We start from the raw sequence: 16,333 nt of genomic DNA on the forward strand, positions 1-16,333 counted from the left end.
ACTAATGTAAATGAAAAATAGATATTGTCAAAGTGTTTTGTTCTCTTTTGTGATTGGGTCATATCAGTGTCAACGGATGCAGGCAGAGAGAGACGAGGCAGTCAAAAGGCTTGAAGAGTTTCAAAAAGGTGAGAACATAAAGAAAATGTTTTGTCAAATCCATCTTTCGTCAAAAATGTTTGATCTAATATTGATCTGATATTCTTGCATATCAGATTGATATTGTTTCCCCCCTGGTAACATATGCATCATATTGGAAACTAGTCAGGGATTGTATAGGAGGGACTGTAAACACCTACAGTTCTGTTATGTAATGTTTACCATAGCATTCTTTTCATGCCAACTATCAACCACACTATCTCTGCTGCTGTGACCTTTGAACCCTGGACTCACTATGAACTGTGTGTGTTTGACATTTACCTTGGGTAAAAGGCACACCCTTTAGGCGGTAACACAGCTTTGTTTACTCTTATGCTGCCCCTTCAAATTGATTAACCTTCAGTTATATCAGAGAAACATAGTCATATGATTTTCTTTTGTAAATACTAGTCTTCAGAATGCAAAATGACACTTAAAGCATCTTCTCTGCTGCTTCTCCATTTTTACTGTTTCCTTCCGCACATACAAATGTGCTTGAAATACAATGCATTTCTGTGTTTTTTTGCAGGGATATTTTTTCTTAAAACCAAAATGCATCACACAAACCACTCAAGACAGTAATTTGATCTCTGGAATTTTTGAAAGTATAAAAATGTCAGAGATGATTGAAATAGTTGTTCTATGTAATCACGGCAGTCGAGGGATTTTTATCTGAATAAATGTGGCCTCTGCTCATACATGTAGTATTTCTCCAGCCAAAAAACACATATTTTGTTTGACTTCCAATTTAATAGAGGCTGCCTTGCTATGCCAAACAGCTGCATATTAGGACCTATTACGTGATTTCATAGCTTTGAGAAAATTGCTCCTATTCACAACGAAACGACGGGGCGAAGAGGGAGAGAAAAAAAGCCCCCAACACACAATCACGTCTTTTCAATTGACGATGGCAAGGTTGATGACAACATGACCATTGTGTTATAATGATAAGACCACAAAGGCATCTGCCCCCTCATCAAGGCTTCAGTACGGCTGCAGATACAATTTAATTCACTTCTCTGTCTGCGCGCTGATACCATTATGCCGTACGTCGGCACAGGGGTAATCACTGTCTTCCCTGACAGGAGGGAAAAAGATGGGAGAAAAAAGATGGCGCGATGATGGTGAGGCCGAAACGTACTATTAAGACGGCCGATTCTGACGTGTCAGAACCCCTGTCGCCCTGCACTTGTACACTTTCCACTTCCACTTCCAGGCCTGTTTATTTACCGTGCCTATCAGTAATTACAATTAACGTGTAATTTATTTAAAGGCGTCCTTTGCTGGTGTTGAGTGTGTTGGGCATTATGGAGTCTGTGAAAGAGCAGAGCAACAGAGATGCTGGGATGAAACTGTCAGCTAAGTGCTATTGAATGACTGATGTGGAGAGGGTGCAGGAGGAACTTTGATATCGCAGGCACAGACGTTCATCAAGTTTCAATTAGGTGTCATTGGGAAGGGATAGGTCTGTGCTAACGGCATTAATTCCTATTTTTCCCCTTCCACCACAATGTTTAATTAGTTAAGTGGCAGTAAGCCTGTTCTCTTTCATTGGGGTTTGTGATTAGGCCTGCAAATGATGTCAACGTTTAGAGCATTAAGTGTGTCTGAATGTTTTCTTTTCTTTTTTCTTTTATTTACTGGCTAAAGGGAGCTTTTATACTTCACAGTTTAAAAAGTCTTACATTAGGGGCTAGAGAATGGTCCCTAAATAACTTTAATATTTTATCCAACCTCATGCCCTTTGAGTTTCCATCAACAATTTCCATCAACAACTACTAACTAACTAACCACTCTGGTGATATGATCCATTATGGTTCTATAATCTTTTGCTATATCTGACCATGAACACACAATGACATTAATTAAATTGTAATAAAATGCACCCATTGTTGCAGGGAGATTGTTTTCTTTGACCTTCCTATAGTGGTTTTACATAGTCTCAAATGTGTTTTCATAGTTCCACTGATGGGATTTTTCCAAAAAGCAGAATAAATAAGACCTCAGTTCATTAGTAATATTAGTCAACTTACTTTTAAATTGACAAGAGAATATACGTGGTTCATGGCAAATCTCTGACACAAAATAAAACACAAACATACGTACTTATATTGTCAAGTGTTGTGACCTTGTGTTGACATGAGTACATTTCTTAGTAAATGTAGCAAAAGTATCAGATTCCACAGTAAGTGAGTCAACAGAAATGCTAATGTTATCTTGTTTGGCTTGTTTTGTAAAGAGCGCATAAGAAGTGCACAATGCCCTAGTCGTCTCATCCTTCAGGGTTTACGTTACCTCTAACGTTGGGATGGAAAGCTAGTTGTAAATGCAACTGAATATTTCCAACCAAAGACATGTAAAAAAATATATATTTATGATATTCAAGATTGAAACATAAAGATATGAGCTCCAATAGAGTTCCACAGTATGAGTCATAAGGCACTTAACCCTAATTGCTCCTGTAAGTCGCTCTGGATAAGAGCGTCTGCTAAATGACTAAAATGTAAATGTAAAATAATACCCATAAAACCTAGCTGTCAAACAGGGAAATGGTTCCAATCGTTTTTCCACCATACATTTTTCCCATAGGGGATCTTAGAAACCCTTAAAATAAGGTCTGTGTTTCGTGTACGCTTACCCTGGCGTGACGTTTTGATAACTGTGTAAATCTCTCTAGGACAAGGTGACTTTTATCAATATATTCACCTGTATTTACCCACCCAAAAATGAAATGCTAATTAGCTGCTAATGTGGCTATCATAAAGAACTACAAATGCCATGATGATCTGGACGAGACTGCCGAATCGAGGCAAAGGTAAGAATCTCTGGATTAACTAATGTTAGCTAAATGTAGAAATGAATAAATTGGCAACATTTCTTTAAATGGACAATTCTGTAAACTGTCATGTGTAAGTTTAAACAAAGGTGTCAGCTAGAAATGACGTGCAGGAGCTTGCAGGGATTTGTAGTTTTACATGATGTCTACTTTGATGCTAATTAGCATTTTCGAATCTGAGAGTAAATAGAACGAAATATATTGGTAAAAGTCACCTTGTCCGAGAGAGATTTACGTGGTTATCAAAATGTCACGCCAGGGTAAGCCTACACTAAACACAGCCCTTATGTTAAGTGTTTTTAAAATCCCCTATGGGAAACATTTATGGTGGGAAAACGATTGGAACCATTTCCCTGTTTGATCGCTAGGTTTTATGGGTATTATGACACCTCCACTGTGGGTCTCTATAAGGTGAACCTTAGGATCAGACCACATGGCAAAAATGTTGCCTACAGTATGCCAACAAGAAATCTAGTGTAGGTCTACCTCTGTAGTGTAACTCTGCTATTGATCAAAATAGATAAATTACTTAGGCCCCAATTCTATCAACCACAGATAAAGAAAAAAACGCACTACACAATGTTTACGCCGGATTGGAGGTGTTCAACAGTGTTGTTTCTCTCACTCTCCTACAGTGTCCCACATGGTCATTGAAGAGGTCAACAGCATTCAGGAGAACCTGGACATAGAGAGGACATGCAGACAGAGTGTGGAAGCCCTGGCCTCCAAGGTGGGTCAGCCTAACGAGCAATGAAGGAATTAGCTCATTGTATGCTCCCAATTCTTCCCGTGAAACAAATATTGCTCCTAATTTCTATGTAGACACCATAAATCTTTGTGCAAAAAAATTTCTGGCCAAAAATTGGTCCTGTAATCCAGGGCACAGTTATTTTGTGAAATGCTTGCCAAATGTTTAGGTCTGATTCAGAGTGGGCAGAGTGATTTCTCAGCCCGCTGATGCTGGACTCATCACTCTAATCATTACCCACACAATTCTTTGGACAGAAGACTTCTGTTTCCACCTGGCAGTTCTGCCAGGGGTGGGAGAGAGCTTCTGTACAATACCTCCTCCTCCTCCTCCTCCTCCTCCTCCTCCTCCTCCTTCTCCTCCTCCTCCTCCTCCTCCTCCTCCTCCTCCTCCTCCTCCCAACAATCCAGTCCCAGCCAGGCATGGTGGGCTACATGCAGCTGTGCTTTCTACACATATGAATGTTTTTGCTATAATATTGTTTATTAAAAAATTATGTTCTGGGAAAAACTCTGATGGTGATCATTGCATAAGGATTAGTTGATGTTATTACAGTTGCTATTGGGCATCCATATGGCCATCTATGTATATGCATATTTTATAACATTTGAAATGCTATTTGATTACAGTTTATTATTTTTTTGCTTTGGTGCAATTTTCACAAGTACAGTATGTGATACATTTTCACAACTCCTAGTACAAAACTCAAAACAGTTGTTTCAAAACTCTAAGCACATTTTCAATTGACTAAGTACAACACACAAAATCATACAGTCACTTTTTCACCAAACTTAATCAGTGTTTCACATGTTCACATAAAGTAATTGCCTTGCACAATGCAATGATCACATTACTTTTGATATAATGATCTTCTCTTTTGTTCAAATACATTTTACTATTACTTAATCAGCGTGCTCTTAATTGATGATCACATAAACGTTTGGTAAACCTATAGATTTGACATGTATACTGGTTTGTCTACTATAGATTTTGACAACTACATAATGAAAATGTATATCTGTAAAGTATAAACATAAAAAGTATGACACACTACATTACCAAAAGTATGTGGACACTTGCTTGTCGAACATCTCATTCCAAAACCATGGGCATTAATATGGAGTTGGTCCTCCCTTTGCTGCTATAACAGCCTCCACTCTTCTGGGTAGGCTTTCCACTAGATGTTGGAACATTGCTGTGGGGGTTTGCTTCTATTCAGCCACAAGAGCCTTAGTGAGGTCGGGAATTGATTTTGGGCGATTAGACCTGGCTCGCAGTCGGCATTCCAATTCATCCCAAAGGTGTTAGATGGAGTTGAGGTCAGGGCTCTGTGCAGGCCAGTCAAGTTCTTCCACACCGATCTCGACAAACCGGTTCTGTATGGACCTCGCTTTGTGCACAGAGGCATTGTCATGCTGAAACAGGAAAGGGCCTTCCCCAAACTGTTGCCTCAAAGTTGGAAGCACAGAATCGTATAGATTGTCATTGCATGCTGTAGTGTTAAGATTTCTCTTCACTAGAACTAAGGGGCCTAGCCCGAACCATGAAAAACAGCCCCAGACCATTATTCCTCCTCCACCAAACTTTACAGTTGGCACTATGCATTCGGCCAGGTAGCGTTCTCCTGGCATCCGCCATACCCAGATTTGTCCGTCGGACTGCCAAATGGTGAAGCGTGATTCATCACTCCAGAGAACGCGTTTCCACTGCTCCAGAGTCCAATGGTGGCGAGCTTTACACCCCTCCAGCCAACGCTTGGCATTGCGCATGGTGATCTTAGGCTTGTGTGCGGCTCCCAACGAACAGTTCTTGTTCTGACATTGCTTCCAGAGGCAGTTTGGAACTCGGTAGTGAGTGTTGCAACCGAGGACAGACGATTTTTACTCGGTGGTCCCGTTCTGTGAGCTTCTGTGGCCTACCACTTCGCGGCTGAGCCGTTGTTGCTCCTAAACATTTCCACTTCACAATAACAGCACTTACAGTTGACTGGGGCAGCTCTAGTAGGGCAGAAATTTGACGAACTGACTTGTTGGAAAGGTGGCATCCTATGACGGTGCCACGTTGAAAGTCACTGAGCTGTTCAGTAAGGCCATTCTACTGCCAATGTTTGTCTATGGAGATTGCATGGCGGCGTGCTCGATTTATACACCTGTCAGCAACAGGTGTGGCTGAAATAGCCGAATCCACTAATTTGAAGGGATGTCCACATACTTTTGTACTGTATACAGTACATTTACATAAGTGTTCAGACCCTTAACTCAGTACTTTGTTGAAGCACCTTTGGCAGCGATTACAGCCTTGAGTCTTCTTGGGTATGACACTACAAGCTTGGCACACCTGTATTTGGGGAGTTTCTCCCATTCTTCTCTGCAGATCCTCTCAAGCTCTGTCAGGTTGGATGGGGAGCGTCGCTGCACAGCTATTTTCAAGTTTCTCCAGAGATGTTCGATCAGTTTCAAGTCCAGGCTCTGGCTGGGCCACTCAAAAACATTCAGAGACTTGTCCCAAAGCCACTCCTGCGTTGTCCTGGCTGTGTGCTTAGGGTTGTTGTCCTGTTGGAAGGTGAACCTTCGCCCGAGTCTGAGGTCCTGAGGGCTCTGGAGCAGGTTTTCATCAAGGATCTCTCTGTACTTTGCTCCATTCATCTTTCCCTCAATCCTGACTAGTCTCAAATCAAATCAAATCAAATTGTATTGGTCACATGCGCTGAATACAACAGGTGTAAACCTTACAGTGAAATGCTTACTTACAAGCCCTTAACCAACAATGCCGTTTTAAGAAAGAAAAAAAAAGAAAATAAGAGCAGCAGTAATAATAACAATAGCAAGGCTATATACAGGGGGTACCGGTACCGAGTCAATGTGCGGGGGCACCGGTTTGTCGAGGTAATTGGGGTAATATGTACATGTAGGTAGAATAATTAAATTGACTATGCATAGATAATAAACAGAGAGTAGCAGCAGCGTAAAAGAGGGGTGAGGGGGCAATGCAAATAGTCAGGTAGCCATTTCATTAGATGTTCAGGAGTCTTATGGCTTGGGGGTAGAAGCTGTTTAGAAGCCTCTTGGACCTAGACTTGGCGCTCCGGTACCGCTTGCCGTGCGGTAGCAGAGAGAACAGTCTATGACTAGGGTGGCTGGTGTCTTTGACAATTTGTAGGGCCTTCCTCTGACACCACCTGGTATAGAGGTCCTGGATGGCAGGATGCTTGGTCCCAGTGATGTACTGGGCCGTATGCACTACCCTCTGTAGTGCCTTGCGGTCGGAGGGCGAGCAGTTGCCATACCAGGCAGTGATGCAACCAGTCAGTATGCTCTCGATGGTGCAGCTGTAGAAACTTTTGAGGATCTGAGGACCCATGCCAAATCTTTTCAGTCTCCTTAGGGGGAATAGGTTTTGTCGTGCCATCTTCATGACTGTCTTGGTGTGCTTGGAACATGTTAGTTTGTTGGTGATGTGGACACCAAGGAACTTGAAGCTCTCAACCTGCTCCACTACAGCTCCGTCGATGAGAATGGGGGCGTGCTCGGTCCTCTTCTTTGTTCTGTAGTCCACAATCATCTCCTTTGTCTTGGTCACGCTGAGGGAGAGGTTGTTGTCCTGGCACCACACGGCCAGGTCTCTGACCTCCTCCCTATAGGCTGTCTCGTCGTTGTCGGTGATCAGGCCTACCATTGTTGTGTCATCGGCAAACTTAATGATGGTGTTGGAGTCGTGCCTGGCCACGCAGTCATAAGTGAACAGTGAGTACAGGATGGGTCTGAGCACGCACCCCTGAGGGGCCCTCGTGTTAAGGATCAGCGTGGCGGATGTGTTGTTACCTACCCTTACCACCTGGGGGTGGCCCGTCAGGAAGTCCAGGATCCAGTTGCAGAGGGAGGTGTTTAGTCCCAGGGTCCTTAGCTTAGTGATGAGCTTTGAGGGCACTATGGTGTTGAACGCTGAGCTGTAGTCAATGAATAGCTTTCTCACATAGGTGTTCCTTTTGTCCAGGTGTGAAAGGGCAGTGTGGAGCGCAATAGAGATTGCATCATCTGTGGATCTGTTGCTGCGATTTGCAAATTGGAGTGGGTCTAGGGTTTCTGGGATAATGGTGTTGATGTGAGCCATGACCAGCCTTTCAAACACTTCATTGCTACAGACATGAGTGCTACGGGTCGGTAGTCATTTAGGCAGGTTAGTGTTCTTGGGCACAGGGACTATGGTGGTCTGCTTGAAACATATTGGTATTACAGACTCAGACAGGGAGAAAATGTCAGTGAAGACACTTTCCAGTTGGTCAACGCATGTTCGGAGTACACGTCCTGGTAATCCGTCTTGCCCTGCGCCCTTGTGAATGTTGACCTGTTTAAAGGTCTTACTCACATCGGCTACGAAGAGCGTGATCACACAGTCATCCGGAACAGCTGATGCTCTCATGCATGTTTCAGTGTTACTTGCCTCAAAGCGAGCATAGAAGTAATTGGCTCATCTGGGAGGGTCGTGTTGCTGGGCAGCTTCCCTTTGTAGTCTGTAATAGTTTGTAAGCCCTGCCACATCCAGCGAGCGTCGGAGCCGGTGTAGTACGATTCGATCTTAGTCCTGTATTGACGCTTTGCCTGTTTGATGGTTCGTCGGAGGGCATAGCGGGATTTCTTATAAGCTTCCGGGTTAGAGTCCCGCTCCTTGAAAGCGGCAGCTCTACCCTTTAGCTCAGTGCGGATGTTGCCTGTAATCCATGGCTTCTGGTTGGGGTATGTACGTACAGTCACTGTGGGGACGACGTCATCGATGCACTTATTAACTATACCTCAGCATTCAAAACCATAGTACCCTCCAAGCTCATCATTAAGCTCGAGGCCCTGGGTCTGAACCCCGCCCTGTGCAACTGGATCCTAGACTTCCTGACAGGCCGCCCCCGGGTGGTGAAGGTAGGAAACAACATCTCCACTTCGCTGATCCTCAACACTGGGGCCCCACAAGGGTGCGTGCTCAGCCCCCTCCTGTACTCCCTGTTCACCCAAGAATGTGTGGCCAAGCACACCTCCAACTCAATCATCAAGTTTGCAGACGACACAACAGTAGTAGGCTTGATTACCAACAATGACGAGACCGTCTACAGGGAGGAGGTGAGGGCTCTGGGAGTGTGGTGCCATGAAAATAACCTCTCACTCAACATCAACAAAACAAAGGAGATGATTGTGGACTTCAGGAAACAGCAGAGGGTGCACCCCCCTATCCACATCGACGGGACCGCAGTGGAGAAGGTGGAAAGCTTCAGGTTCCTTGGCGTACACATCACCGACAAACTGAAATGGTCCACCCACACAGACAGTGTGGTGAAGAAGGCGCAACAGAGCCTCTTCAACCTCAGGAGGCTGAATAAATTTGGCTTAGCACCTAAAACCCTCACAAACTTTTACAGATGCACAATTGAGAGCATCCTGTCGGGCTGTACCACCGCCTGGTACGGCAACTGCACCACCCACAACCGCAGGGCTCTCCAGAGGGTGGTTCGGTCTGCCGAACGCATTACCGGGGGCAAATTACCCGCCCTCCAAGATACATACAGCACCCGATGTCACAGGAAGGCCAAAAAGATCATCAAGGACATCAACCACCCGAGCCACTGCCTGTTCACCCCGCTATCATCCAGAAGGCGAGGTCAGTACAGGTGCTTCAAAGCTGGGACCGAGAGAATGAAAAACAGCTTCTATCTCAAGGCCATCAGACTGTTAAATAGCCATCACTAGCACATTAGAGGCTGCTTCTGCCTATTGAAATCACTGTCCACTTTAAGAAATGGAACACTAGTCACTTTAATAATGTTTACATATCTAGGACTACTCATCTCATATGTATATACTGCATTCTATTCTATAACATTCTACTGTATCTTAGTCCATGCCGCTCTGTCATTGCTTATCCATATATGTATATATTCTTAAATCCCATTCCTTACTAGTTTTGTGTGTTTTGGGTATATGTTGTGAAATTGTTAGCTATTACTTGTTAGATATTACTGCACTGTCGGAGCTAGAAGCACAAGCATTTCGCTACACCCGCTATAACATCTGCTAAACACGTGTATGTGACAAATACAATTTGATTTGATTTGATTTGAAGCCAGTAACTGATGTGGTGTACTCCTCAATGCCATCGGAAGAATCCCGGAACATATTCCAGTCTGTGCTAGCAAAACAGTCTTGTAGCTTAGCATCTGCTTCATCTGACCACTTTTTTATTGACCGAGTCACTGGTGCTACCTGCTTTAGTTTTTGCTTGTAAGCAGGAGGATAGAATTATGGTCAGATCCAAATGGAGGGCGAGGAAGAGCTTTGTACGCGTCTCTGTGTGTGGAGTAAAGGTGGTCTAGAGTTTTTTTCCCTTCTGCTTTCACATTTAACATGCTGGTAGAAATGAGGTAAAACGGATTTAAGTTTCCCTGCATTAAATTCCCCGGCCACTAGGCGTGCCACCTCTGGATGAGCGTTTTCCTGTTTGCTTATGGCCGTATACAGTTCATTGAGTGTGGTCTTAGTGCCAGCATCGGTGGTAAATAGACATCTACAAAGAATATAGATGAAAACTCTCTTGGTAGATAGTGTGGTCTACAGCTTATCATGAGATACTCTACCTCAGGCGAGAAAAACCTTGAGACTTCCTTAGATATCGTGCACCAGCTGTTGTTTACAAATATACATAGACCGCCACCCCTTGTTTTACCAGAGGCTGCTGTTCTATCCTGCCGATACAGTGTAAAACCCGCCAGCTGTATGTTATTCATGTCATCGTTCAGCCACGACTCGGTGAAACATAAGATATTACCGTTTTTAATGTCCCGTTGGTAGGATATTCGTGCCTGTAGTTCGTCCACTTTATTATCAAGCGATTGTAATAAGTTGGCCAATAGTATCGATGGCAAAGGCAGATTAGCCACTCGTCGCGGGCTCCTAACCAAGCACCCCGATCTCCTACCGCGATATCTCCTTTTCTTTCTACTGTGAATGACGGGAATGAGGGTCCTGTCGGGTGTCTGGAGAAAATCCCTCTCGTCCGACTCATAAAATAAAAAAATGTCATCCAGTTCAAGGTGAGTAATTGCTGTTCTGATGTCCAGAAGCTCTTCTCGGTCATAAGAGACGGTAGCAGCAACATTATGTACAAAATAAGTTACAGACAATGCGAAAAAACACACAAAATAGCACGATTGGTTAAGAGTCTATAAAACAGCAGCCATCCCCTCCGGCGCCATCATTGCACTCCAGCGCCATCATCCCAGTCCCTGCCGCTGAAAAACATCCCCACAGCATGATGCTACCACCACCATGCTTTACTGTAGGGATGGTGCCAGGTTCCCTCCAGACGTGACGCTTGGCATTCAGACCAAAGAGTTCAATCTTGATTTCATCAGACCAGAGAATCTTGTTTCTCATGGACTTAGTCTTTTAGATGCCTTTTGGCAAACTCCAAGCGGGCTGTCATGTGCCTTTTACTGAGGAGTGGCTTCCGTCTGGCCACTCTACCATAAAGGCCTGATTGGTGGAGTACTGCAGAGATGGTTGTCCTTCTGGAAGATTCTCCCATCTCCACAGAGGAACTCTGGAGCTCTGTCAGAGTGACCATCAGGTTCTTGGTCACCTCCCTGACCAAGGCCCTCCTCCCCCGATTGCTCAGTTTGGCCGGGCGGCCAGCTCTAGGAAGATTCTTGATGGTTCCAAACATCTTCCATTTAAGAATGATGGAGGCCGCTGTGTTCTTGGGCACCTTCAATGCTGCAGACATGTTTTGGTACCCTTCCCCAGATCTATTCCTCGACGCAATCCTGTCTCGGAGCTCTAGGGGACAATTCCTTCGACCTCATGGCTTGTTTTTTGCTCTGACATGCAATGTCAACTGTTGGACCTTATATAGACAGGTGTTTGCCTTTCCAAATATTGTCCAATCAATTGAATTTACCACAGGTGGACTCCAATCAAGTTGAATAAACATCTTAAGGATTATGAATGGAAACAGGATGCACCTGAGCTCAATATCGAGTCTCATAGCAAAGGGTCTCAATACTTATGTAAATAAGGTATTTCTGTTTTTTATTTTTAATACATTTGCAAAAAAATCTAAAAATCTGTTTTTGCTTTGTCATTATGGGGTATTGTGTGTAGATTGATGAGGCAAAATATTATTTAATCAATTTTAGAGTAAGACTGTAAAGTAACAAAATGTGGAAAAAGTCAAGGGGTCTGAATACTTTCTGAAGGCACTGTATATAGTGTATATACTCAAATGTACTACTATGATGATGATTATTATGGTTTTACTTCACAGTAAGTTTTTTAACATGTTATATTGACATGATCAGAGTGCCTTCAGGAAGTATTCATACCCCTTGACTTATTCCACATTTTGTTGCGCTAGTGACTGAATTCAAAATGGATTACATTTATTTTGTTTCTCACCCATCTACACACAATAGCCCATAATGACAAAGTAAAAACATGTTTGTAGAACATTTTGCAAATTTATTGAAAATTAAATACAGATATCTAATTTACATAAGTATTCACACCCCTGAGTCAGTACATGTTAGAATCACCTTTGGCAGTGATTACAGCTGTGAGTCTTTCTGGGTAATTCTGTAAGAGGTTTGCACACCTGGATTGTGCAATATTTGCCCATTATTCTTTTCAAAATTCTTCAAGCTCTGTCCAATTGGTTGTTGATCATTGCTAGACAACCATTTTCAAGTGTTGCCATAGATTTTCAAGCAGATTTAAGTCAAAACTGTAACTCGGCTACTCAGGAACATTCACTGTCTCTTGGTAAGAAACTCCAGTGTTGATTTGGCCTTGTGTTTTAGGTTATTGTCCTGCTGAAAGGACATGTCCCAGTGTCTGGTAGAAAGCAGAATGAACCAGGTTTTCCTCTAGGATTTTTCCTGTGCTTAGCTCCATTCCATTTATTTTTTATCCTGAAAAGCTCCCCTGTCTTTAACGATTACAAGCAGACCCATAGCATGATGCAGCCACCACTCTGCTTGAAAATACGGAGAGTGGTACTGAGTAATTTACATTTTAGTAATTTAGCAGTGCAATGATTTCAATCCAGACCTATGTCAGGCTTGGAATCGCAATGCCAAAAAGTTTTTCCCAAGGTGCATGAACAATGAGGATATTTACTGCGATTTCAATGAGAACCTATGCCCAAACGCTCAAGACAGGTTTGATGCAAACTAGTGCTGCTAAACATAATGTTTCTTTCATTTCTTTCATTTGATTACATTGTGAAAGATGTCTTCAATGATCACACCTTTGATCACACATGGGATAGAGATTATGGTAATGTAATTTTTAGTAAATTTTAATGGGTAGTGTGTTGCCTAATGTGAAAACAGTGTAATATACTGTAATTTACGGTATTGTGGCATACTACATTCAAAGGGCAATTTTGAAACATTACATTTACATTTAAGTCATTTAGCAGACGCTCTTATCCAGAGCGACTTACAAATGTATCTTAAATTTTTTGCTATTGGATTAGCTGGTTGTTAAAATAACTAAATTGAGAAGATATCATTATGTTGTGTTTTGGTGATTAAACTAATGTACTCATTATACAGTATTTCACAGTAAACTTCTATTTTGGATAAATGATTGTGTGGTGAAAGATGTCTACAACCAAAATGAATGCACAATGAAAGGCTTAGAATGTAAGACTTGCTGCAGTGCAAGTGTTACCAGTTTGGAGTTTTGTACTAAGAGTTTAGAAAATTCACCACATACTTGTGAAAATAGTAAAGAATGTAGAACACATGATAACAAATGAATTGTTGTCGACGACAACCACCTGGAAATATTGTACTGTTGTCCGGGGGGAAAAGTGTTAATGTCGCTTCCCTTTTTCTTGTATTTGCGCATTACTTTTGTGAAGTAACTAGAACACACTGTAAAACTTTTCCCTGTAAATGTACAGCATTATACTGGCAGCTTAAGACACTAATATGATGCATCACGGCTGTTTCCCAACAAGTAAACAATGGAATCAGGCCGTTGCCCTAATATCAGTCAAGGTGGCTGTGTCATTGGAAGAGGAAGTGTAAACTCTAACATAGCCTATTAGCTAGAAAGATAACTTCAAACACATTTTTGCTAAGAGTAGGTGTTCAACTGGTTAAACAAAGGTTAGCCATGTGTTGGCAAAAATGTCCAAGTCAAGAAAACTTACCAGCACTGGCCTCACTGGTAGCCTGTTCGCGGGTGTGTAAGTGTAATTGGCTCCAATTAATGTCATTTGCTCAATATTAGGTGTTAAGAAAAGAAGTTCACATCATTAGAAATAAGATATTCTTCAGTTTTCTACTGTAGGTATGTAATATTTCTGTAATTTATTCTGTAGTTGCTAGCGATATTCATAACAAAATTTAACAAAAAATAAAAAAAGTATTCTTCAATATTTTCAATGACCCCTTGCAGGACCCGCAGTTGAATACCCCTGACCTAGACAGTATTTCCGATATGACTACAGCAGGGCGAGGTGTGAACAATACGAGGAGGATGTGTGAGGTGGTACACATGTTAATGGAATACAATGAGATCCAACTAATTTGTTATTTTTGCAATAAGGCATTAGGATAGTGTGTGGTAAAAAAAATCATAAATGCAATAATAGAAAATGTATTAAATGTGTTTGAATCCAACAAGTGTCATTATGAAGATGACACAAAATATTTTGGGTGGTCTCACGTAAAATTACATTTTCTTGAGCCCAACGCTGGTAATTTTGCCTGCCAACAGCACACAAGGAAAGCCGGAGAAAAACAAGTTCCATAAAAATCTTAAACTCTCCAACATTTTAAAGTAAAAAGCAATAATAGCGGGAGCCTGCTATTTGTCACCAGTCAAATCAGATGTTTTGTGTTGATGTTTGATCAAAGAAGATGAGGGGGCTGTGACTTTGTAATGGTGACCTCTGAAGCGCCGCGGATAGCCTTCCTGCGAGCCGGCCTGATTTCTCTGAGTATGTAATTTCATACATTCGCTCTCATCAATAGTAGAGTATTATCAAAGACTGTGATTCTGTGTTATGTATTGTTGATTGCATTTTTAAAAGATGCACTTTAAAGGGCATCATCAGAAAATGGAATTGCTGCAATCTGCCCTGACTAGGATGTCATTAATAAATGCCTCTTATAGCTCTGCTTTTTTTTTCTTGCCACACTTTCCGTCTGAAATCACATCAAGAAATGTGCATAATTTTCATCCATCCTCTTGCCTTAGGCTTCATTATTCTTTACTTAGTAGTAGTATGCCTAATTGACACATATGGCTGTCTTGATGATAGAACTTAAGAATTTGAATGTTTCATACTGGCAGTTCAATATGGATGGCTTAGGCTGAACTGATCAAATTTCGTGGAATTTGTAAAGAAAAGGGATACAAAGTCCAACATGCCATAGGAATGAGGGATGTACTGTAAAAATGCGTTTCATAAAATACTGTGATTGTGTCTAAAAGCAGTGATACATTGTCGTCAGGCCTTTTCCCCTGGCTCTTTCTAATGAGATGGTTGATTATTCCTTGTGCATCCCTCCCCGATGCCACTTACAGGCACAGTGTGATTGAAGGGACGATGAATGAGGAAATCGGACCAACATTTTATCTGGCATATCTTGGCCACATTTCCTATTATTTGTGCTTTCCCCCCATCTGTATTATATGAGATGCTGTCTGGATAAAAAAATAACCTAACATTTGTTTTGTGTACATTTCTGCGTTTTGCCTTATCTTTAGTGAATTGCTTGCTTATGGAATATGCTATGAGCTGCAAGGACAGGTAGGCTGCACTCAAGCCACTACCAAGTGAAATTCAATCAGTGTTCAAACCTATTTCATGTGGTTCTGAGCAATAGTACTAACCTATAACAACCAGAACATCATGACACTTTACTATAATACAACTATAATAGTTTGACCATAATTGCAGCAGATTTATGTTTATTGGGATAAGTCTTGTCCTGGAGGCAGAACTGAGTGATTTCCGCTAGATGGGCCAGCTGCAAAATCAAAATTGCCTAGATTGTCGAAGTTCATGGAAACAAACATCTGCTTTTTTGGTCTTAAAGGGGAAATCTGCAGTTTGAACAATAACGAACCCCACCACTAATTTGGTAAACAGCTGAGGGATGTGGCTGGAGAAATGTATCTACGCTCATGGACAGCGCTATGGATACAGGGACTGACCATCCATGGTATCAAAATTATAGTTTGAACCATGTTTTGAGGCTAAACATTGTTTTAAAGAAAACCCATTTACATTGTTTACAAACAAGGAGTAAAACTTGCTTATATTTGGGGTTCTAATGGGGTACAACTAAGCTCAATGGGTATGTGTGTATATATATATATATATATATATATATATTATATTTAAAATACTAAAATTGGAAGTAGCAACTGCAGATTGCCCCTTTAATTTAAGGTTAGGGTTAGGCATTAGGGTTAGCATTGTGGTTAAGGTTAGGGTTAGGGTTAGGTTTAAAATCTGATTTTATGACTTTGTGGCTGTGCCAGCTAGTGACCACTCTGCAGAGCTGCCTCCAGAACAAGATTCATTACGAAAATCGCTAACCTGCATAA

At 41.9% G+C, this 16,333-nt stretch overlaps 1 protein-coding gene across 3 annotated transcripts in view; it reads left to right on the forward strand.

Moving 5' to 3' along the window:
- shtn1 (shootin 1) overlaps positions 1-16,333 on the forward strand; it is a 44,810-nt gene that overhangs the window by 4,213 nt on the left and 24,264 nt on the right. For 2 of the 3 annotated variants that reach the window (XM_041866945.2, XM_041866946.2), the window contains exons 3-4: positions 68-128; positions 3,610-3,704. In XM_041866945.2, coding sequence (XP_041722879.1) covers positions 68-128; positions 3,610-3,704 — 156 coding nt within the window. The remainder of the gene's footprint in view (positions 1-67; positions 129-3,609; positions 3,705-16,333) is intronic. The other variant, XM_041866947.2, reaches the window with a different exon arrangement.

The sequence above is a fragment of the Coregonus clupeaformis genome, chromosome 37 (assembly GCF_020615455.1).
Source record: "Coregonus clupeaformis isolate EN_2021a chromosome 37, ASM2061545v1, whole genome shotgun sequence".
NCBI lineage: Eukaryota > Metazoa > Chordata > Actinopteri > Salmoniformes > Salmonidae > Coregonus > Coregonus clupeaformis.